This window comes from Pezoporus occidentalis, unplaced genomic scaffold (assembly GCF_034315485.1).
Source record: "Pezoporus occidentalis ecotype Australia unplaced genomic scaffold, CSIRO_AGI_Poc_V1 ctg208, whole genome shotgun sequence".
Taxonomy (NCBI): domain Eukaryota; kingdom Metazoa; phylum Chordata; class Aves; order Psittaciformes; family Psittacidae; genus Pezoporus; species Pezoporus occidentalis.
In genome coordinates, this window is record NW_026913943.1 from 478,231 (window position 1) to 502,373 (window position 24,143).

At 47.9% G+C, this 24,143-nt stretch overlaps 3 protein-coding genes across 5 annotated transcripts in view; 1 reads left to right on the top strand and 2 right to left on the bottom strand.

Moving 5' to 3' along the window:
* The window catches only part of TOM1L2 (target of myb1 like 2 membrane trafficking protein), a 51,863-nt gene extending 45,752 nt beyond the window's left edge, over positions 1-6,111 (bottom strand). For 2 of the 3 annotated variants that reach the window (XM_062618993.1, XM_062618992.1), the window contains exon 1: positions 6,001-6,074. In XM_062618993.1, the coding sequence (XP_062474977.1) occupies positions 6,001-6,052 (52 nt within the window). In that variant the 5' untranslated portion in view covers positions 6,053-6,074. Of the gene's footprint in view, positions 1-6,000 lie in introns of all 3 variants that reach the window. The other variant, XM_062618991.1, reaches the window with a different exon arrangement.
* FLII (FLII actin remodeling protein) overlaps positions 1-24,143 on the bottom strand; it is a 167,263-nt gene that overhangs the window by 44,719 nt on the left and 98,401 nt on the right. The window lies entirely within an intron of this gene.
* On the top strand, positions 6,430-23,380 carry DRC3 (dynein regulatory complex subunit 3). Its single transcript, XM_062618994.1, has 13 exons — positions 6,430-6,558; positions 8,119-8,292; positions 9,666-9,782; positions 11,175-11,341; positions 12,189-12,335; positions 13,520-13,639; positions 14,509-14,620; positions 15,902-16,077; positions 19,176-19,307; positions 20,483-20,553; positions 21,324-21,447; positions 22,823-22,954; positions 23,116-23,380. Exons 2-13 carry the CDS (start codon positions 8,136-8,138, stop codon positions 23,227-23,229), a joined length of 1,569 nt encoding a protein of 522 aa, XP_062474978.1. The 5' UTR covers positions 6,430-6,558; positions 8,119-8,135; the 3' UTR covers positions 23,230-23,380.

The window sequence follows — 24,143 nt, forward strand, 5'->3', positions numbered from 1 at the left end:
GGGCTCCTACAGTGCTGCTTTCTCCCCTGGGTTCTCCAAACATTTAGGTTTTTTATTGCCTGTACATTGCATGGATTTTGAAACCAAAACAGGGTGTGAAACAATTTACCCGAACACGAAACACCACATGAGGAAGGAGATTGCCGGGACAAGCCTGATGAGCACCAGCCCTGCAGGAACCATGCAGCACCTTTCCCCACAAAGGATCATCACAGAATGGTTTGGGTTGAAAAGGACCTTATGATCATCCAGTTCCACCCCCACTGACCATCAGCACTGACAACGCTACCAAATGCCTCCAGCCTCTTCAAGAGATGCTTAATTAAAACCTCACCATAGTTTATGAAATCAAAGGGAAGTCTCACTAATTTAAACCTGTTCTTAATCCAGCCAAGGAAAACACAATGCTGCTATTTTTGGTGAGAATTCTTTTGGCTGAAATCTGAAATCAGTTGGAAGGGTCTGTGGGGGATTTTCTAACTGTGCTTTTAGTCAAGCACATATGAAATATGCAGTTTAAAGACACAGTATGTGAGCAGAGAAGCAAACTGGGAACGAGCTGTCCTCACACTGCAACCTCTCACATCAAGGTCTCTATTAGAAACATATGGAGTATATATTCAAGTATCTTGTGCTGAAAGAGATAAAACTGCATTACTCAAAAATGCATGTTCTAATACCTTCATGAACTACAGTCTGCTTTTGTGCCTATAAAATAAATCCAGTCTTAGAGCCTTAGTATTAAATGGCATTATACTAATTACCCAGCCTCACACATGTATGTAGTTTCTCCAAGTTGCCAGATCCATGACTCAGAAGTTATTTGCTCCTTTAAAAAGCAAAGAGATCCATTTTCATATTCCATGCGGATTTGCCTTACAACAGAATCCATTGTTCCAAAGTGAAAGCAGATCCAAATAACCTTATAAAACTAAAAGTACTTTATCAGACTCTTTTGGATGACTAGCACTAAATGAGCAGCAGGGGGTTGGATCCTTCCCAACTGACCAGCTACAGGAATACCTATAAAAGCACTTAAACTCTGAGGAGAGAACTTCTTGTGCTCTCTTCACTGCAGGAAAACACAAAGTTCATCTTTCTGATACCGTGCAGCATATACTGTGGGCATCTAGTTACTGCTACCTTGTCCAGAGAAAAGCTTCCCATAGAACTTCAATGGTTACAGCTTTATTTCATTATAATGCAATGAATAAAAGGATTCAGACCCCAGCAGCACACTGCAAACACATCACTTTATTGGTACCAGATCCTAAGATTATGCTGTGCACATTAAGCACTGACTTCTGGTGCTGGGGAAAGGTTTGTTGTTAAAAACATGGGTTACTTACAGCCCAGCAAAGTAGTAAGTTCACTCTGAAGGGAACTTGTGTATGTGGACAACAAAGGCTGGGTTAATTCCTCCTGGGGGATTATCATGGGCTGCTGGCTGCAATACATTCCTCTATTCCTGCACGTAGCCATCAACTCATTCATTTAGGAACCACTTTTATTCCAAGACTCATAAAAATCCTAAGACAGAAGAAACCTGAAGAAAGGCCTTAAGTGCTTCTTAGGGAAAGGAAAATAAAATGGTGTTTATGCACCTCCCAAGCTGAGGCATTTTCTCATTAAAGGGAGGGGAATGAACCAGCAGCTCTGGAAACAGACTCTGTTCACCACATTTATTATCAATTTAATAGCCCTGAATGGAAACTGCAAGTGCTTTTGATAAAAATCAATTGCAAAGCTGTCTGCCTCACCGGTGCTTCAATAAAGTGCCTCGGTATCTCTTGCTGAAGCCTTGTTTTCGTAGCCTCCTTAAACAATACTCTCCATTAAATCACTGTACTGTTCCTCCTCTGAAAACAGACTGGAAGGCAAGTGTCTGAACCAGAACCCTTCATTCAGACCTCCCTTCATCAGCAGGGAACAGGGGGGTAAACCCTGATCAACACCCCCAGTTATGCAGAACACCTTAGTTCCTACTGTATAGTTTAAAATTACCTTTCAGGCCTCTGTGCATTTAAGTCTGGCGCTGGACCTCTCTCCCTGGAAGTCTTAGGCTCCAAGTCAAGCAGTCTTTGGGCTTGAAAGGATGACTTCAGCACCACACAAAGCCCTGACCACAGCCCTTCCCAAACCGGACTTGGATGTGCCCATCCATCACCCCATTTCACACATCCCTGCCCCAACTCACCCCTTCGGCCCTAAGGGAGCTGGGTGGTGGGACAGCAGCAAGATTTGGTTTGTATTCAAACACATCAGCACTGTCTTGAAGCCTTTGTAAAATCTCCAGAGGTAAAAAAAAATCCCTCAAAATATGACAAAATGGAACTGGTTTTCCTGTGTCCTCATGTGGAAGCCATATGGTCTATATCAAGTAAGCAAAAATGAAGGCACCAGTACTCCCCATTCTTGTAATTCAATCAGCTTTAATCATCCGAGATGTTTCTGCTAAACGATGGCAAGGGTATTTGTTCTAATAACCTTGAATCGAGTGGTGACACTTTAAAGATGGCTCCCTTGAACAAAGAGAGATAAAACACAATTTATGGCAGGATGTTCGATCTCAAGGCAAATTCCCACTACTGTAAATTGCTGCTTTTTCCCCCAGGCCAGCTCCTCACCATACAGCGAGCAGTCTGTCTTTGCTGGTTTACTACCCATCCTCCTGCACTTCTCCTCCTCGCTGCTCTGGAGGCCTGTTCACAATAATCCTTTTCTCTAAAGATTTAGTCCATCATATTTACAGCACTAAGTGGGAAAAATCAACAGCTTGGTTATAAGAACCAGGCCAACACCCAGAGCCACAAAGGATCAGAAACCAGCCATACTCAGCAGCCTATGAAGCCCACAGTAGCCAGTTTCACCCTCCAGACCCTTGCCAGCTTCTCCAGGGCTGGTGGCACATCAGCCCTCAGCTGGCCAGAGCCACCAGCACAAGCTGCCAGTGAAAGCTCCAATGCTCTCCGGGCTCTCCCTGTGCAGCATCACCAATGGTTACTGGGTTCAACACATGCTGAGCACGCAGCACTGGTTAAAAAAACACTCACAATACACCAGGAACAACACACAATCCCTAGATCTTCCCAAGGAAGCCTGCTAGGAAGCACTGACCACCACCACTGTGATGGGCTGAAGGGACCAGGAAGACTTCTAAGTGCCTTGGGATGCTGAAGAGCACCATTTGCTCACACAGCCTTTGGGCAGGGTTGGATTCTGCTACAAAGTCCTGGCTGAGGTTTTCAGTTTATATGCAAAGTGATGCTATTACCTCCTTCCAGGTTAAAGGCAATATGGAATGAACAAGATAAGTTCAGGAATCTCTCAGACAGCAGCCCAGCACCCTCCACACAACAGCCCCATCAAAAGCTACCTCCTCCACTCAAGAGAGGACCTTGCTGGAGGCATAATGGCAGTTCAGTGTCCACAGGTCAATCAAAGCATCAAAGCAAAATGAAGTGCGGTTTGTAATTACTGGCCATGGTGATGGCTTATACAGCTTTGGTTCTGCCACCACTGGAAATTAAATAGAGGCTATTATAAAGTCAGTTCAAAAATCAGGTAGCTTTCAGCGATGAGGAACCCGGCTGCCGTTTAAACGGGCACTTTAGATTCAGGAGACTCCATCCATCTCCATTACAAATCCTCCGAGCTCATCCTTGCATTACTTTGCCACATTAAGCAAAAGGGTTCACATAAAAAGCCTGTCTGGCTTCAGACATTATCCAGCTAAAGAGGAGGAAAAGAGAAAATCCCTTGTATTACCTCTCCCCAAACCTTCTCCCACATCTTTGCTCCTTCAGACCTGGCATTTCTCTGCAGACATCGTGTAGCCCTAATTAAATCTTCATGTGAACTCACTGCTACTTCCTGGCAGAGCACACACATTCTTGGTGTGCTGATGGACCTACAGGATTTGCTGCACTCCTCCCTTCTGGTGAGTGTTAGGCCTCGCTTGAAAACATCACAACTGTGTTCAACACAATATGTTGAACCAGAAACACAAAATCATTCAGTTCCTTTGAAAGGATGAAGAAGAACATAAGTGAAAATCATATTCCACAAGCTCATTGAAAAAAAAAAAAGCCTGTGGAAACAGTGGGCAAATAGCACTGTCTGAGAACAAGGCATGCTTTTGTCTCCCTGTTGTCTCAGGGAAGGGATAACTGGCAGGGATATGAGCAGCAGAAATACCTTCCTTCCAAAATAAGATCTGCAGCTCCCTCTTCTCCCCCCCCCCCCAGAATGAGAACCCATTCTTAAAGCACAGCTGATTTTGCATTAAGGGAAGCTGCATTAGAAGCCCCTCACCTCCCCCCCCCCCCCCCCCCCAGCCTCAGCTGATGAAAGCAGCTCCTTTGGAGCTTTGTGTTCAAAGCCTCCAAGTTGGAAGCAACTGCTCAAAGAGGGGATGGAAGAGCTGTGAAAACCTCTGCAGAGGTTGGAATGCAGAAGGTTAGAAAAGCAGCTTTTAGTGCTAAACACCCCCCCACCATCAATTCTTAAGGAAGCCCCTTTAAAACACTTACTGATGCTAAAAGGAACTGACAATAAATAGATGAGAAATGATTGCCTTCCCTTTAACAGCACTCACTGCAGAAGGCCTGTCCAAGCAGCTATCAGCCAGCTGTCCCGGCAGATGTGGTCAGATGGCCAAACACAAACATGATTCTAAAGTGCCTTTGCTTTAACTTTCCCTGTTCCCATTCTTACCCTCAGCACTTCTCTCCCTAAGCAGAGGGAATAACCACCCCAGATGGCTAAAGCAAACCAGCAAGTTACACAAATGCTCCATAGAGCCTGACAAAGCAGAGTCCAGCCATTTTCAGTGCATGGTGGGAGACGCACCCATGTGAGGGCCTTTCACCTCTGCAAGGTGTAGGTGAGGAAATTACTATAGAATAACCTCTGGGCTTTGAGGCCACGACTAGGTCGCCTGCCAAATGTTTCCCCTTTAATTTCCAATTGGAAATTGAAGGAACAAGTGGACCAAGATTCCATAAATTAACATGGAATAGCTATAGGCTATATGTGCTATATATAACTCCTAAATAAGGCATTAGAACTCCTGGTGTTTTGAAACGCAGAGCATTCAACTGCACGTGGCCTTGGCTCCTGGGACCCCTCACTGCAGGAACCTGAGCAGCTCTGCTGCTCCTTCCCAATGTAAGGGATTTTTTAGCTCTTCAAGGTCTAAGAGAAGAGAGCAGGAGAGCAAAGCCAGGCCACCAAACCATGGGCAAGGCATCAAACTCTGCACAAGTGGTGCCCAGGCTTCCTCCCACGGTCCTGGCTGTGGCAACCCAGCCCAAAACCAGACCTGCCACAGCTGAAAGTCAACACATCTATGGGAGGGAAGGAAGGAGGAGCAGCCACAGCAGCCCCGGAAGGCCTTGGCCAGTCTTCCAGTGGAAGCACAGCCAAAATAACCTGTCTGAAGTCCACAAAGCATGAGCAAACCACAATGGAAGCTCTGGGCTGAAGACGGAGCATTGTACCCCTAAACCACAGCACCCTCCCTGCACATGCACAGGCCCAGGGGGGTTCCACACTTTGGGTTAAAGGCAGCAGAACCCCAGTGCTGTTCTGTAACCAGGCACACACAGGGAGCAGAAAGAGGACAACAACTTCCCTTCACCCACCAACCACAATGAAGTAGTGTCGCTCCCCCCCATGGCAAACAGCCTGCCCAAAGCCACCCCCCCCCCCCACTGCCCACAGACCCCTCTGTGACCCACACTAGGGCATACAGCACCCACCAAACCCAAACCCCTCCACGGCCAGAGCCCCCCCAACCCCTACTAGCCCCATTACACACACCACACCCCCCATAAGCCCCACAGAGGCCTCATCTCCTCCAATTAACTCCACAGACACCCCCCCCCCACAGGCCCTCACAGACCCCCCCCCCCCACATCCTCCACATCACCTCACCGGCCCCCACCGCCCGGAGGCCCACAGCCCCGCTATCCCTCCAGCCCCTGCTCGCCCCCTTACCGAGGCTCTGCCCCACCGGGGTGCTGAAGGGGTTCCCCAGCAGAAACTCCATCTTGGGATGACAACAAACAGCGGCCTGGCGGCCTGCCCCCCACACCCCTTCCCCGTCCCTGTCCCTCACCCCGCCCGGACAGACAGCCTCACAGACCAATCGCAGCTTGTTTTATCGAGCAGGTCCCGCCTTCTCGCAGTTGATTGGATAATAGATGGACACCTCGTGGGCTCGTAGGCTAAGGAGAGTGTCCATCACTGTCAAGAGAAGGGCACGCCCCCACGGTAGTCCCTCCCTCCTGCTGATGGACGCAGCTGCTGTCAATCCTCATTGGGCAGAGGCCAAGCCATTCTCTAATATTATTGGGCCAGAGGAATGTCAATCAAGCGAGCCTCCTCCCGCCCCGAGGGCACGATGCGGGAGTTGATTGGCTGACACGGATTTCTCGTGCTCTGATTAGCAGCCGGCCTTCCCACCCACTCCCTGACTATTGGCGGATGAGCCTGTCACGTGGCCGCCCTTAGCAACGCACCGGGGCTTCCTTAGCAACCGGTGGCGGGGCACAGGTGAGGGCCGGACAGGGCCGCGGGCTCGGGGGACCGGGGCTGAGAGGCCCGGGGAGCCCCGGCCTGAGGCTGGGTGGGACCCGGGGTAAGGCGGCAGCAGACCGGGGTCAGAGACACCCTGACAGGCAGGGACAGGGACCCAGTGCGTGTGCGGGGGAAATGGTGCTCGACCCAGGGCTGGGGTCCAGTGAGCAGCAGCTTTGCGTCTAGAGGCTGACCCATTGCTGGCACAGACACCCCTGCTGTTCCCTGCCATATCCTGGGCTGCATCAAAAGGAGCGTGACCAGCAGGTCGAGGGAGGGGTTCCTGCCCCTCTACTCTGCTCTCGTGAGACCCGACTTGTGTGCAGTTCTGGTGTCCTCAACATAAAAAGGACATGGAACTGTTGGAACAAGTCCAGAGGAGGCCACGAGGATGATCAGGGACTGGAACACCTCCTGTATGGAGACAGGCTGAGGAAGTTGGGGCTGTTCAGCTGGAGAAGAGAAAGCTGCGTGGAGACCTCATAACAGCCTTCCAGTATCTGAAGGGGGGCTATAGGGATGCTGGAGAGGGACTCGTCACTAGGGACTGGAGTGATAGGACAAGGGGTAACGGGTTAAAACTTAAACAGGGGAAGTTTAGATTGGATATCAGGAGGAAATTCTTTACTGTGAGGGTGGTGAGGCACTGGAATGGGTTGCCCAGGGAGGCTGTGATTGCTCCATCCCTGACAATGCTCAATGCCAGGTTGGACGAAGCCTTGGGTGCCATGGTTTAGTGTGAGGTGTCCCTGCCCATGGCAGGCGGGTTGGAACTGGATGATGTTAAGGTCCTTTCCAACCCAAACCCGTCTGTTATTCTATGGAACCAACTGTGGATAAAGAGGTGATGGATAAATAGAAGGGAAGTGGAAAACGTGAGCACAGCCATGGAGAGGTTGGGTTGTTAATTAAAAGCCATGACAAGAAGAGAACTCTCTAAACCCATGCGTTTATCCTTCCTGTCCTGTGCCAAATATCAGCAGAACTTACTCCATAACTACAGACACCTCACACAAGCGGGAGTTGGATGATTCCTGTCCCTCAGACTGATTCATTCACTGGGCACAGCTCTAGGGAGATAAGAAGTCTCCTTGCTTCCCAGGCAACATTAGGGATATTTAAATGACAAAGAGCAGAAGGGTTTGACTGACAGCATTGTCTATATCCCAAAAGGAAACACGCTTCCTTAATGAAGGTGGGTTTCAGCAACAAGTGACTGCCATGCAATGGACTGTTGCTCTTTAGAGGTACTGCACGGGGCCTCCTTTCCTAGTCTATTTATTGGGCCAAATCCTGGTATTCTTCACTGAAAACACCCAAAAGTCATTAGAAGTTCACATATGAACATGCCTGCCTTGCACTTCAAGCCAAACCAGTGACTCCATGATCCAAGTTAAGTCTTTGATATGAACTGGGAGGTATTAGCTCTTAACGCTCAGCTGTGCTCTAAATTCCTTGGTATCGCCACCCCTCTTCAATGAACGCTGGAAACAGCCAGGCAGTCATTTTATTTCTCTTTCTTTTCTCTCCTTTAAGGCTGATACCATCTAAAAATGAGTCACTTGTATGAGAACATCGAGCCGAACGTTATTGATGATGAACTGGTTCAGAAAGTTCTTGAAGAGGAGCGCACTGAAGACATAGAAAAGATTGTCAGAAAGGAAGGCTTTAACTTAAAGGATGTGAAGGAGCTACAGCTTAGTTTTAGAAGTGAGTATCAGAACATCAGAACGATAGAATCAAGCATGAATAGAATCATGGCAATGAAATGCTCACGATTAGCTTGGATTTGTTATGTGAAAAGCAACATTTGCACTTACATTTTCAGGCAGAGCTCTATGAAGTAGCTTCATTGGAGCGAGCTGGGTGCTTTTGCTGGTGGGTAACGTTAAAGCTGCTTAACTTGATGCTGTTATTGTCACTGCTGTTCTTATTTAACATTTATATTGTGGTGACACCTACAGGCCACAGGCCTGTTGAGCCCTTTTGTGGACAACTCCAACCCTGGGCAGGCGCTGCCGTCGCTGGTGATGATGTGAGAGCTATTTGGTCGATGATGGTGATTACAGGCCAATTCAGTGGTTTCCTCCCGTCATCGGTAGCATTATCGCAGCTTGCCTCTGACTGTCCAACCAGGCTTAAACTTGCATTCTAAAAAGGAAAAGGAAGAACATTTGGCTCAATATTTGAGTGTTCTGGGAGTATGTAATTTGATGGGGAAAAATCTGCCTTCCATTATTCCTCCCGTGCTCCGGTGAAATCATGGTGTGTGTTAGGTGGGTTCCTTAGAGCAGTCTCCCTGATCCTGCATGTGTTCCTCTACAAATACAGAATATAGAGCTGTGTGAGTATTTTGTGCATGAAATACCTTCCTTTAATCTGCACTAAACACTGACAGCAGCAAGGCAGCCACCAAAAATCTCCTGTGAAGCCATTGCGGATGGAAGGAGAACGAGGAGTGGGAATATTCTGTATTGTGTTGGCCCCAGTGTTTTGCTGTACTGCCTAATGACCCTCCTTTGTGATTCTGTTTTGGGAGCAAGCTAAATGCAGGGATATTGATTAGCTCTAAACTGCAGCCTTCACAGAAAGAGTAGACCCCAACTTGCTCTCCTCCGATGAGAATCCCAGGAGCGCAGGAGTCATTTACACAAGCAGTTGCTGGCCACCTCTAACCTGCAAATGCAGAGAAAAGCAGAATCTCATCCCAAATCTCCCTCCTGGAGGTGGAAAGGAAAATGAAGGTCAAGGTCTCCTAGTAGTGGATTCATAAAGCTGCTCCTGACTGCAGGGCTGTAGTCAGCATCCCCTCAGCGGCTCGTTGGCATCGCTGATGAGCAGTGTGCGCTGGGGCAGGACACTGAGGTTAACTGGGCTGCTTCACTGAAATCTCATCCAGCCAGTGCAGCTCTCAACTCTCTAGAGCAGTCATCACACGCTCTTGTAATCTGCTGAAAATCATTTTGGAGGTAAGACTGGGCATGTTTGCCTTGTGCAAGGCAGTGTGGCTGCTGTACTGAGAGCTGCCTCGCATGGAAAGCAATTCTCTTTGATTTATTTGAGGTGGTTTTCTATGTTTTTAGATATCCTGCAGACTGCTAATCTGTGGCAGTTTGAGAATCTGACTAAGCTGCAGCTGGACAACAACATCATTGAGAAGATAGAAGGCCTGGAGAGTCTGGTTCACCTTGTATGGCTCGGTAAGACACAGGCAGACGAGGCTGGGTGCCTTCACACAGTGTGCGATAAAGCCAGGATGTCACATTCCTTCTCAAACACGACTGATAGGAGCTTTCCCAGGGAAGGCTGTCAGCTGTCGGTGTGTTTCCTTGTTTGACTGTCAAATGTCAAAATGCCTGAATATCAGAGCTGCAAAACAATCCTTCAAATGTTTCAAAACTGGGTTTAATACATGCAGGGTGGCAGGAACAGGAAGCTGAGACTTTCAGATTGTTCCCAGGGTTTGGAGGTGACTTTCAGGAATATTTATGGAAACGTCTCTGTGGTTGAGAAGCCTGTATGCTGTTTTCAAAGCTAATGCAGGCATTTCAAAGCCTAGAACCCACTCTCTTTTCCCCTCCATGCTGAAGAGCTTGTCATCATTGTTGTCCCAAGAAGTGCCCATCTTCATAGTTTCATGTGACTGCTTTCAAACTGAAGACGTTGAGAGTGGCATCACGCAGTGGTGCAGGTTTTGATGCTGGGCAGACTGGGGAGCTTGCTGCTACAGATGCATCACTTAGAGTGCTGGCTGGTGGTAGAAACATACCCTCAGCTGTCTTTGGGAACACCATGCAGGGCTGCAGCTCATAGGGACAACTTAAGATGTCCAATAGGCTCTGTGGTTCACACTGTTCTGCTGCACAGTGACTGACTAACACACTGGTGAATCAACAGCTGATCACCACAATGTCAGCACAGTGTTCTGAAGCACACTTACATGGGTTGGTTTGCCCAAAGGCTGCAGTGCTTCAGCAGCTGCTGCGTAAGTCTCTTATCCCTCCAAGGCCTGGGGTGATGCAGACACCTCATCAACCGTTTTGGGACTCCTGAATGGCTCAGTACTGGCCTGAGGAGAAATACTGCCCCTATGACGAATGTAGGTGTTATAATAGATTTCTGACAGGATAAGAGGAGACTTCAGTGAGTGAAATAGCTCAAGTGAACATACGCCTTTGCATGCCTCCAGGGTGATTGGTCCTATGGGAATGACCCTGACAGTGGGCACTGGTGTGGCAGGCAAGAGCCTGCAAGAACCAAGGCAGGGAGGGTCAGATTTGTCACAGAAATAACCCCCTTTTAGGGCATTTCCCCACCTCTTCTCTTGTGTTTTGGGTTTCCCCATAAGCTACAAATCACTTTCAGCTGGACTCTGCATGGAATACCTTCAACTGTGGAAGGACATGTGCATGGTTTGTTGCAAGGGGGAGATGTGAACAAATGATGGTTTAATGCAGGCTTTCCTGTGGAACACTGAACACCCCTGAGGAAAATACTGCCCATCAACTCCTAATGCAAGAACCAGGCTAAATGCAAGGTCTGAATCAAAGTGTTCTGCTAGAAATAACTGAACTTTCTCAACTCGTCCTCAGACTTGTCCTTCAACAACATTGAAGTAATCGAGGGCCTGGATACCCTTGTCAAACTGCAGGACCTCAGTCTCTACAATAACAGGATATCTAAGATCGAGAACCTGGACGCATTGCAAGAGCTGCAGATCTTCTCCATAGGAAAGAATAACCTGACCACTCTGGAAGATGTGAGTGCTCCCTGGATTTGTAAATGTTCCCTGTCAAAGGATCACATATTCTAAAGCTGACATTTACCACTGTGTCTGAGCCCCTCCTTAGGGGAGGAAATTCTCCGTAGGTTTTCACTGCGTCTGTAGTGTAAATTATGGTTTTGGTAAGCTCTGTTGGTGCTAAGTGCTTACTGCAGCTATTTCTCTTTTAGATTATTGACTCCTGGGGGCCTGCTTCTGTTACTGCTATCAGCCAGGGCAGAATTCCTATGGGATCCCATGAAAGCTAGAAAAGGAATAAGTAGCTATCGATGAGAAAAGGAGGGAGTGGAGACGAGGATGTATTTGGGGTTCTTTCAAGGTCGGCTGACCAATCTAAGGCCCATGATTTGTATCTACCCCATCTCCCTTCTCTCTACACCCAACGTTTATGTATTCACAATATAAATTTAAGTATTTCCTTTCCTGAAAGGATTAGAAACTCCTAATTCAATGTTGTCTGTGTTTGGCAGCAGAGCACCATATGTATCACAACATTAAGCTGACAGAGGGTGGATTTAGATTAGACATTAAGAAGAAGCTCTTCCCTGTGAGGATGCTGAGGTGCTGGCACAGGGTGCCCAGAGAAGCTGTGGCTGCCCCATCCCTGGCAGTGCTCAAGGCCAGGTTGGAGACAGGGGCTTGGAGCAAGCTGCTCTAGTGGAAGGGGTCCCTGCCTGTGGCAGGGGTTGGAACTGGGTGAGCTTTAAGGTCCTTTCCAATCCAAACCGTTCTATGATTCTATAACTGTATTAAGAACAATGAATTTCAAGGCTGTGTGTTTCCCAGCACTGGGATGAGCATCATCTCTTTCCCCTTGGCACAGGTGGTCTATTTCAGGAGGTTTAAACGCTTACGGACACTGAACCTCGCTGGGAACCCTCTCTGCGATGACAAGCGGTACCTGCTCTATGTTGTTGCTTATATTCCCAACCTGGTGTATTTGGACTTCAAGCTCGTGAGAGACTCCACAGTAAGCATTCCTGCATTCCCTGCTTGTGAAATCCAGCAACAGCATCTTACAGAGCGTTTGCTTTGTTGGTGTGCCAGCAATATCCTAGCACTGGGGGCAGGTTCCCTGCAGAAATGAGGCTCCCAGAAACATGCAGTGTTGATTCTGCCTCCACCTAACAGCTGTGAACCTGTAGGCCAAATTCTATCAAATCTGACAGGGAGGCAGAGGTGTCAGAGGCATGATGTCTTCACAGATTTTATGGAGATCAGCAGCTGTGTGTGGGAGGGGGGCCTGGTTAATGTTGCCACAGAGAGGCTGCAGTGTAAGCAGAAGCCTTCTTAGAGATCAGAAATATCTCAGAGGAAATCAGTCTTGAGACGTGGATCTGGGGGGAAGAAGCCTTGGTGGTCCTGCTGCTCAGTGAGCAATTACAGAGTGGACTGACTCTGTATCCAGGCAAGCAGGTACTGTTCAAATGCACTTCCCACTCTTGATTCTGACAGTGCAGCTGCACTGGTAACCTGTGGGGCTGCTTTTTGATCCCAGGGCTCAAAGGAACACAGAAGGGGGTTTTGTTTGGGGTTTTATTTAAAGTAACCAAAGAACATGATTAATTGTGAATTTGCTTGGCACAGAGCAGGGCCTGTACTTGGAATATCTATTACTTTTACCCTAGGATAGAAAGGGTTTTCCAGGTCACCAAGTCCAGTCCCTGCTCACACAGACAGTACGTCATAGACCTGCAGACTTAAATTTGTCAAGCTTCAGTTTCGAGCTAATGAGGTTCTTGCCCCTGCCACTACTTTGCCATCCACTCCTCCAAAGAGCCTTCTCCTCCCTAGTAAATGTACTAAACTCTCCAGCTGATCAAATCAGAGCTCAAATCCTGGAAGTCAAAACAGGGCTTCCTGCTAAAAAAGAGAAAAACAACCCAAAAGATGAGGGAATGGGGAGAGAAAAGTTTCCTGGGACTGAATCCGCTCAGATGCACCGAGTGCAGAGTCAGAGGAACGTGGCAACAAAAGAAGGGATGAGGAATGGATTAGTAACTTCGTAAGCAGTTTAATTCAGTGCCCTCAGAGAAATGGAGATGCACGTGTCACTCAGGTGCATGTTCCAGAAAGTCCAAGTGCTGATGCCCACATTTTTTGAGCAATGCTGGATAATCTGAGAACAATTTGCTCTTTGTTCTCATTTCTCAGCGAGAAGAGGCAGTTTTACAGTATCAGTATCATATTGAGCTATTGGAACAGGAGGAGGCCAAGGCCCTGGCTCAGCTGGAGGACAAACAGGCAAAGCAGAAGGAGCTGGAGTGCCACAAGGTATGTTTTCTTTGGCTGGCTGTATATTGTCTCAGGAGAAAGAAGCGCAACACATATTGACTTCTCCTTTACCTGCTTGAAGATTTAATGAGAGGTTAACATCGACCGTGCTAAAACTAAGGCTGAGATTAATGTCTGTGATCTCTGAATCTCATCTTCAGAATGAAACCAGGAACTGCTCTGGAATACACATGACGTGGGGAACAATGAACTTACAGACCCTGCAAAGCTAAATAGTAAATCAGACCCAAGGATCTTATCAGCCTGACATGAGATTAAGAACATTACAGGTCTGAGGGAACTCTCAGCATCATCATAGTGCAGTGATTTTTTTCCTCCTTCAGACTAAGTTAATGTTTTTCATTAGTTTTATGGTTAAACCATTCCAGGCTTACAAAGATAACTATAGTCCTGTGAACGGACTGAAAACAAGCCCAGGCAGACTGGTGCTGTCAGTCTGGCTCTGTATTCCCCACCTCCAAAAGATCAGACTGGCTGGAGAACAGGAGCTGGTTTAGTTACAGGGAGGGCATTTTCAGCTCTTCCCTCCATCCCTCCTCAGAGTCCATTGATTCCTTATCTTAAGGAATAGCCTTGTCATATGTGGTTGAATGTGATAATGTCTTCTATAAGACTAAACAGTGTTTTCTATCTTCAGGCTAGAGTGTTCTAGCAGCAAAGGCACCAGGATAGTTGTCAGCCCAGTTGCAGGGTGCTTTCCTCACTTGGTGTATCTATTGTGTTGGTATAACTGTGTCTGCACCAGCATTCCTTTGCTGGTAAAGTGCTTATAGGAGAGACACATGCTGAGCACTGGCAGCAGGTTGGCAGTCTTCATTTTACTTATATTGCTCTGATTCTCTTCAAAGACAGCCTTTGTTGAGTACCTGAATGGATCATTCCTGTTTGACAGTATGTTTGCAGAGGATACAGAAGCTGCCAAACTGGCTTGCCTCCCTGGAGTGGATGACCTGCTGCAGGCATATCCTTCCTGGGTTTAGAATACCTACAGCTAAAATGTAATGCCTCGAGTTAAGAAGGAGGTGCATCCACAGGGATTCTTCATCCATTGCTTTTGTCCAGGGCTAAAAGCTCCATTGATGTAAGATCTGAAACAGTCTGTGTTCAACTTTTGAATAGTATCAAAAAAAAAACACTGCAAGACTCTGAGACCACTGACAGCTTTAAGGCTTGATGCCTTGTGAAATATGAGGGCTAAAAACAAATGGTTTCTATGACTGGCAAGCTGGCCAGCCCAGCTTGAAACAGCCCAGTTGTAAACCCACTTGTTTCTGTCAGCAACAGGTCATGGGATTCCAGCATTCCGAATCCTCACTGTTGTAATTCCCATATTCCCTTTCCTTCCCTTGAATCCAACGCCTTCTTTTCTGACCCTTCAAGAATCAAGGCTTTGTACTTTCTTTAAGTCAGGAATCCACTTACAGTTTAAAATGAGCTGCAAGATAAATCTCTGTCAGTTAGATTGTGAAAGCGCAGCCACTGAAATCGGGTTGAAATGGAAGTGGTAGGAGATAGGAACAGACTAATCAGAATGATATGAGTCGCATATCTCATAACCTGCCAGAGCTGGCAACATGAAATTTTCAGGCCAACACATTTTTCTGATCATTGCTCCTACATGGAGGATCAGAAAGCAGACACTTCTTTTCCTCTTCTCTTTCCTCATTCAGATTAATAGAGCATTGTCAAGGCCAGTAACTTGACCTTCCTTAAAATTGCATTACACTGTTGGGGGGAAAAATGCATCACAGCTTAACTACAAGAGACTCCAAAAACAATTCCATTGCCAAGATAATAGCAGAAGAAAAATTGACGTTATTTTTGTGATGCTACCAAGTCAGGAGTTTATTCTCTGCTCTGGCTGTAGGCTCCAGAGCTGTATTTATTAACTACTCTGGCACTGTATTCACACTTGCGAAGATAGATAGTGTTGTATGCTTCATTCTGCTGCTGTGTCAGAAAAGAGTCAGAGAAGCTTATGCATTTCCTTTTCTTCAAGGCCTTTTCCCCCTCAAGTTGCCACAGCTTTCTCCATACCCTTAAGGCAGCAAAATCCTCGGTACAAAACATGAACGGGTGACCCAGCCCTGCCATAGACAATACTTGGCAGCCTTCTCCCTGCAAGAACCACGGGGTTTACAAAACAGTAGCTTGTAACTCTTGTTGCTTCAATCTGCAGTGGTAGAAGGCACGTAGCATGTTGCTCCACTCAACAAGCAAAATACCTTGACTCTGGTGTCACGTACAGGGAGGAGTTTGTCTCAGTTTGTGAGAGCCTTTTTAACTATGGGCTGAAGGAGCATGAAAACCGAGAAGCTGAAGTCTCCCATTTCTATGAATACCTTAATGAAGTGTTAACAGCCAACCAGCAAGAAGGCAGGAAAAGAATCCTAGAGTTTGAAAAGCAGAGCAAAAAGGTAATGTGGCTGTACTTTTGTTTGTTTCATACGGGATCTGTCTATATTATATCTGTATCACGTGCCAGCTTTTAATTCGACTGAAAACAAGGATAACTCCATGAAAATTAGTTCTACTATTCTGGATTTACACTGCTGTAATAGGAATCTGTACTGGATCCCTAATGGATGGAACAGCCGCCTGCTCCAACCCTGCTCAAGCAGGGCCACCACAGCAGGCTGCCCGTGTTCATGCAGCTACTGAGTAAAGGATGGAGACTCCACAACCTCAGGGGGCAACCTCTTCCAGGGCTCACTCCCTGATCTATCCTTAAGTTTTTCTGATAGGATAAATCTATACCAAGAAAAGATGCTGTATTAGCAATACAATGTCATTAACTAACAGAACGGTAAAAGGTGTTTACTACTTTATGTAGGAAAAGAATTTGGGGATTGAAGTTTCAAACCCTTTGGGCAAACCACAACCAGCTATCACTGACAGCCTTTATCTATACTGGAAATTCACTGTAGGACACAATTTAGATGCCAGCAGGTTATTTTACCATTCATAAAGGTAAAGATCCTTCAAGGCTTTACAGAACGAGAATAGCTAAGTATGATTTTTATTTGCCATCCAGAAAAGTGACCAGCCTTTAACAAAATGGAAATGCTCAACCTTTCTTTTAGCTAAAGCATTTTTGATGAAGTTGATTTAAAATCTGTACAGGTTTATCAGATTTAATGCCAATCTCCTTTGCTGTGAGGCCTCCAATAGCTCTTCCTTCATTGAAAAATGGGGAAGGAAGGAGATTGCAAGGGATTCTGTTTGCTTTCAAGTCATTTTCTGCTTTGGTTCGTTTTGTCAACAACAGTTTAAAGAACTTTAATAAAATAGATCAAGTTATTGTAATGTATTTTTCCAGCCTTTTTTAAGCAGAAACTATCTTTTCTCATTCTGCTCAACTACAGCCACCCACTGTGGCTGCTAAGGGTGCAGCTTCTAGCTGGATCCCTTTCTAACCATGTATAATAGATGGATCATTATTGTGTTTCCACAGGAATAATAAGAGGAGGGGATGCTAAAGCCCGGTGACCCTGTCAGCTGAGCAGAGCAACTGACACCAGGCAGAGTCACAAGCCCTGGCTCCCTTTGGAAACCAGGTCACTTCTATTTAGGTGCCTTCTCGCTGCTGCTGAGTCACTCTGCTCCCAGGTCCTTGAACCTTGCTGACTCATGCTGGCACACCAGCCCCATGCGCTCTACTTGGGATATGAGTCTGCAGCCTTATCAGAAGGCAACATGGAAAGATGGAGATGCTACAAGGGCTGGAGCAGCTCTGCTCTGGAGCCAGGCTGAGAGAGCTGGGCTGGGTCAGCCCGGAGAAGAGAAGGCTCCTTAAGGGGAGACCTTAGAGCAGCTCCAGTGCCTAAAGGGGCTCCAGGAAACCTGGAGAGGCGCTTTGGACAAGGGCCTGTAGGGACATGACAAGGGGAATGGCTTTAACCTGCCAGAGGGGAGATTGGGATGAGCTCTTAGGCAGAAGCTCTTCCCTGTGAGGGTGCTGAGGCGCTGGCACAGGGTGCCCAGAGAAGCTGTGGCTGCCCCATCCCTGGCAGTGTTCAAGGCCAGGTTGGACACAGGGGCTTGGAGCAAGCTGCTCTAGTGGAAGGTGTCCCTGCCCGTGGCACGGGTTGGAGCTGGAGGAGCTTTAAGGTCCCTTCCAACACAAACCAGTCTGGGATTCCAGGATTCTACGGCAATGCATACTCAGCTAACTTTCACTTGAATTCCCAGTAAATCTTCCATTAAAAACCAAAACCACACCCCCCCAAACCAACCAGCCAACCAACCCGCATCCCCCCAAAAAAACCCAAATCAAACCCAAAGAAACATGGCTAAGGCCACATTTTGGCCCTCCACCTTTGCCTGATGACCTGCAGGCTCAGCTGTAATTGAGCTGCAAGAAGAGGACCCAGTGGTCATTGGGATGGTTTTCATCTGAATACTGAAGAAGTTGGCATCCGAACTGAAGGCTGCATTTTAACAGCATTTCCCCATTCATTTCAGATTGCCAGAGGAGTTCAAAGGCTGCAGAGGCCCCAGCAGACTGGAGTCTGTGAGCCTTTCTTAGGGGCTGTTTGTCTCACTGTAATCCTTTCATGTAAACTTGGGTAACCTGTAAAATAACTGCTCTCTGAAGTTGCGAAAGGAGCAAAGAAGCATTAAAAGCCTTGAACTTTGAAGTTACTGCTCCCAGAGGTGTGTCTTGAATGGCTGCAGAGCTTTTGGAGCCTCCTGACTTCTTTACATCAGACAAGAACATTCCTTGCTCTCCCCCCTGCTTTTAACACTGCAGAGTTTGGGTAACCTGGTTTGTTTTCAGATACAGGTCTTGGCAATGGTTTTCAGCAAAATTCCCTATTTCAGCCCATTCTGTTCACTCTCAGAAGTGGATTGGACATCCTAAACCATGTATATTGTTTTCCTTCCTTGTTTTAACATTTGATTGTTAACTTACTTGGAACAGACTTGGAAATAACACATTGGAGGAGGAGACGGTTTTCATCCAAGAAATCAGACATCATCTCTGATCCAAACTTGACATCAGTATTTCCTTCTGAAGGGCAATAAATCCTCGCTGTAAGAGGAAGGCAGGCCATGAGAGGTATTGCATATTCAGAATACTCAATCCTGACCCCACGGAAGTCAATCAAGATTCTCCTTGACATGAAGGGGATCAGGATTTAGGCCTGCATTTCTTCCTGCGAAGGTATTGTTAATCTCTCCTTCATGGCCACCAATGTCAAGACTCTCATTAGTTTTGACTTGCAATGTGTCAGAAGGGGAACCAAAGTTGGAGGCATTGAAGGAGCAAAGTCTTCTGCTGACTGGAGGATGAGGAAGCGTTTTCACTGACTCCACTGCATTGCCCCTAGTGCAACAGCATACCTCAGCAGTGTTGACGACCCAGTATGTAAATGTGGAGACTTCCTGAATCATCACATTTCATTTCAGCTCATCAGCAGCAGGAACTTTCCTCACATCCCTAATAAGTTAATTAAATTGCAATGGAGTGCTGAACACAAACTATGAGTAATTTATGTATCTCTGTGTTTAGAGGCTGGAGGAGATTCATAATGCCAGTAGTTATGATATTGCTGAGTCGAAACGAGCCCGGTACAGGGAGGACATCCTTCAGCTCTCTGAAGCACTCATGGGCTTGGAAATACTGATAACTGACCAGCTGGAGGTAAGGCTCAGACACATACCTGAGAGGCCTCACATCCACAGTGTGTGTGGGGGGTCACTTTTCCGTCTCTGCACCCCTCTGTTTAGTAGCTCATTGCACAAAGTGTGGGGCATAGGTCTCCGTCCTACTCCTTTTCTACTCAGAGTTGATCTGGATGAGATTAGGCCCTGGACATCAATACATTGCAATAGATGTCTGTTTCTCAGAGCAGAGCGCAGTACGTCCTTTACATTCATCCAAGCTGATTTCCTAGGCTTTAGAGAAAGGGTCATTCAGTCATTTTATAGGTCTGTGTACAGAAGTGGCTGCCTAGCATGGGGTGTGCATTTGGGATTCTAGAGGTGCAATGCTTTGAAGCTCATCTTTGCTCTGAATAAGATTACACACATTCCTGCTCAGCCTCCTGCATTTGCTTGCATAATAGCTGCCTTTTTCCTCCCCAGACTTCTCCTCAAAAAAGTAGGGCAGGGCTGCTAATGTGCATCTTCCTTTGAAAGAGAAGAAATCTGTCTCGAAATTAGCAGGCAGGAGCAAGCAGCTGCAGCAGGTCACTGCTGTGAATGTGCATGACAGCAAGCAGCTCAAAATGGATTCCTCACTGCAGCAGGATTGTGCCTTTCGGTGTTTTCGCTATTGGTCCTCGTGTATCTGCAGTCACTGATGGAACAGAACTCAGGTGGCTGTATTTGAGCTGTTGTATCAAGGCATTTAAGTGCGACACCTCACAGTCGATTCTGAGAGAGGTACTAGGCAGCAATTTTAATTCCTGAGGACTAAATCAAAAGCTGCACTAAGCCTTGGCATTGGTTCTGCTTCCAATAAGAGGCTCTTCATGGAGACTGTGGCATTGTAGGGTACGGGAATACTGCACTCTCCATGCACTACTTAAGTGAGGGCAAAAAAGGATCAGCTGTCTTGACACCGGCTATGGGAATCATTCAGTCTCCTTCCCTCCCATAACCTGATTGTGATGTTCTGGCCCCAAAGGAGGAGGGAAAATCTTGCAACACGTTCAAAACACTTTAAATGCTTGAGGCAGTTCAGTTTCTGACTGTGCTGGGAACAGCAGTGAGTCCAAATGATAATCAGATGTAGATTCTTCCCAGGCTCCCCAGCTTGCTTTTATGTTTATGCAAGTTCACATGGTAATATCTCCTCTTTTCCCCTCTGTTAAGGAAATACTAGAGGAATTTAAGAGAAACATTGCTGCTGTAGCATCAACATTCACTGAAAACGTGAAAGGGATATATCCTTTGGACAGTTTGTTGGCCTGGACCTCCCAGTGAGGTATGTATATCTCACCTATAGGCTCAGAAATGAGCCATCACTATAGAACTTGGGGGGGTTTGGGTTGTTTGGGGTTTCTTTTAATCAACAGAAAAGGTCTCTTCACGGGAATGGTCATTTCAGGTGCTCAGCTTCTTTCTGTTGAGACCCTGGAGAGCACAAAAGGATCGAAGTTCTCCTGTGTCTGTAGGATTTCTGCAGCTTTCTCCCCCTTGGGAATCTTCCTTTCTTCCCACAGGAGTGACAAAGCCCTGGGAGGATCTGGTTAGGCTGATTCCTATGTACATTCCTGCTATAGCAGCCAGTGAAATACCTGCAGCTCCTGCTGAAGTTTCTTTAAATGGCTTCCATTTTGGGGTTGTTGATGTCTTCTGGAACAAAGTGAGATGAGAATAACAAAGTGCTTCAGTGACAGGTTACACTAAATATAGAGCTCTCTTGGCCTGGTGCGAATAATTGCATCATATTCAGAGCTTAGCTTCTATCCTGGGAGGCCTCTTTCAATTCCCTTTGCAAACTTAGGCCCACTCTCAGTTCTGTGTAATAGATAGCAGCGAGGATGAGACCTAATGTGTGATTAAGAGCACTAAGTGCATATCCTGACATCACAGCAGCTTCTGGCAGCAGCAAGGCCCTTTCCTGCAGAGGTCCACTCTCTAGTTACAGGAGCTCATTTAATCCCTGTAAGTGAATGGTGTGCTCAGCTTTTTCCTTAACCATCTTCTATACGATGAACCAGTGCCGGGACCTGGAAAACCATCACCATGAAAAGCTGCTGGAGATCTCCATCACCACACTGGAGAAATCACTCAAGAATGAGCTCGACGTGGATTTGCCAGCTGCTGTTCAAACGGTGAGGGCACCAAAACAATTCATCTCCACTAGGGAGCTGGCAGGAAGAGGCCACAGCCTCTTCTCTGAAGAGACAGGGTTTCCAGGAGGCTCAGTACTGCTAGAGCCGTGCCTAAGGCAGAGCATCACCTCCTCCAGAGTGGTCCCAGCCCCAGCGCTGCCGGGCATCTCTGCTGCCTGGGATGAAGGATAACTGCACTGCAAGTTTCCCTGGGTGCTGCCAGAGCTGGTGGCAGCAGCCCAAGAGAAGTGCTGAGGGAATCTCTCTCCTGCTTCCAGCACAGCTCACTGCTCTGGCTGATTTCCAGACAGCCCCAACCCAGCAGGCACTTAGGCAGCCTCTCTGCTGCCCTCAGAGCTGGGTTGGTTCAGATTCTCCCTGCTCCCCCAGGAGAATCCAAACACTGCTCTGTTTGCCTTGGTGATTTCAAATCCATCCCCAGAGCTCCCCAGCCCGTGCTTTGGAGGTGGGATGTGACATTTCAAACGGGGCCTTCCACTGAGCCCTCGGTCTTGCTGTGATAGCAAGGAGCCCTTCAGAGAGCGCAAAGATCTCTGCAGTGCTCCAGTCAGCAGCGCTGCTGACCTTTTTGCCTCCACTCTCCCTTCAGTTCGTGGCTAAATGCCTCCAGTTTTGCATTCACTGTGGTTTCCCTCTGTCTAGATTATCCTCCTGTTACTCCAGGTAATCAAGAGCTGACAGACACAAACCAGACCCCTCAGCTCTCAGCCCGGGGTGGAGGGGGGGGAGCTCCCTGCTTTATGACCTGTGCAGATGGCTGCAGTTCCGCACCGTTGCTGTGCACCCATTTTGCCTCACTGCCATCCATTTCCACAGAGAAGCAATCTTCATTTGTTCAGCAGCTGCACTTGGCTGCAGGAGGAGAGTCATTATGGCTTAGTGAAGCCACCCTCCATTTAGAGCCCTGGGGGGAAGTCACTGCTTCCATTAGAAACTGGGACTCTCCAAAAATGAAGATTTATGGCCAATGCCACCAGTCCGAAAGACCTTTCCAAGTGGGATTTTCCACTTCCCACCCCTGCTGGGCCAGGCGTGCTGGAGCATAGGCAGCCTTGCTTCCCCACTAGCTGCCCACAGGGGCCTGCCACGTGCTGCAGCAGAGCATTTGCTGCCTGCTCCAGCACACAAGGTGCTGCCTCAGTTTCCCCACCCACAGTAGGGATAATTCTCCATTACACCCTAGCGAGGCCCACACGCATCCTTGCGAAGGGTAAAGCTCTGCATTCATGCTGATGACTGGGGCTTTGTCTGAGACACAGGGCTCATTTTCCACCCCCTGAGCTGCTAGTTGTGAGCTCTGCTGCTTTCCCTGCGTGCCTGACCCCCTCCTCTCATCCGGTCACGTTACCTCCAGCTTCTGGTGGACAAAAACACCATTGTCAACGCCGTCAACGCATCCCATGGCACCCGCCTGCGGAGCATTGATAAGCGAGAGAGCGACATCCTCAGCAACATCGACCAGTGGCAGAACTCTGTGACAGAGAAGGTAAGAGACCCTCGTGCTCAGGGGGACGGGACACAGGTAGGTCTGGCCCAAATGGCAAGGACACCGGTAGTAAAGATGCTCCCTAACCTTTGCTGGAGCCCTGTGGGTGCTGGGGAGCCTGGCCAGGGATGCTGACAAGCCTGTGGGTTCAATCTGTGCAGGCTTTCCAAAACGAGATCGACAGGAATCGCAACCGGGTCAAAGAGATCATTCTCTTCATTGAGAATCTCCAGGAGGAGTTGGATAGCATCAAGATCCCGGAGCCCACGGAATAGGTCTGCCATGGGTTGAGGGGTTGCTTTAGCTGGGGGCACACAGGACAGCCCCCAACAGCAGCACACACACAGCCAGGGATGCTGCCTGGGACATTTCTTCTTCCACCCCAGCATAAACTGCAAATAAAAGGTACTTCTTGACTCTGGAAAAGCTCTGCCTCTTCCATCACATTGGCGTGAAGCCGTGCAGACAGAGCTCAGACCTGATCACAAGGGCTTATGGGTCAGCTGTGAGCTGTCTGAACCAGCTCATCGCAGCGCATCACGCCTGAAAGCTTTGCTACCTGCAAGCCCAGTGGCAGGAACCTGTGAGCCACAGGCACGTGGCAGCAGCGTGGGAGAGGAGTGCTCTCCATCAAACCACCCCCAAGATAACAGCAGGTTTCCAGCTCAGCAAGCACAAGGCTGCCAGGGGCTCTGCGTGCCTGGGAGCCTCGTCCTCTTCCCCGCCTCTCGCCAAAGCGGCTTTGTGCAGCGTGAACAGAGCAGCCCCCAGCAGCAGGAAGGGGAATCAATGGTTCCAGAGGAGCTCACACGCCGCTGCTCGCAACAGCCAAGCGAGGAGCCATTAATTCCCCTCCTTGCTCCGTGACAGCAGCTGCTGCACTCACTTGTGAGCAGCTTCTGAGCAATGATGCTGGCCGGGGCGGCACCGCTGGAGGCGAGCAGCAAGGAGAAAGGTGGGAAGGTTAAATGAGAGGGTGGCTGCATATGTGCTCTGGGGAAGAGACTGGGTCTCTCTGAAAGCCCCATGGTGCTGTCATACACAGGTTTAGCTCACAGTGTTCTGAAGCCCATGTTCCCCCCCTTCTCTTGCTCCAGGATTGCATAGTTGCCTCCCTGTCACTCTGCAAGGACAGGGCACCTTGCATGGGGAGGCTCACCCAGAGGGAGCAGATCTGTTCGGTAGGGTC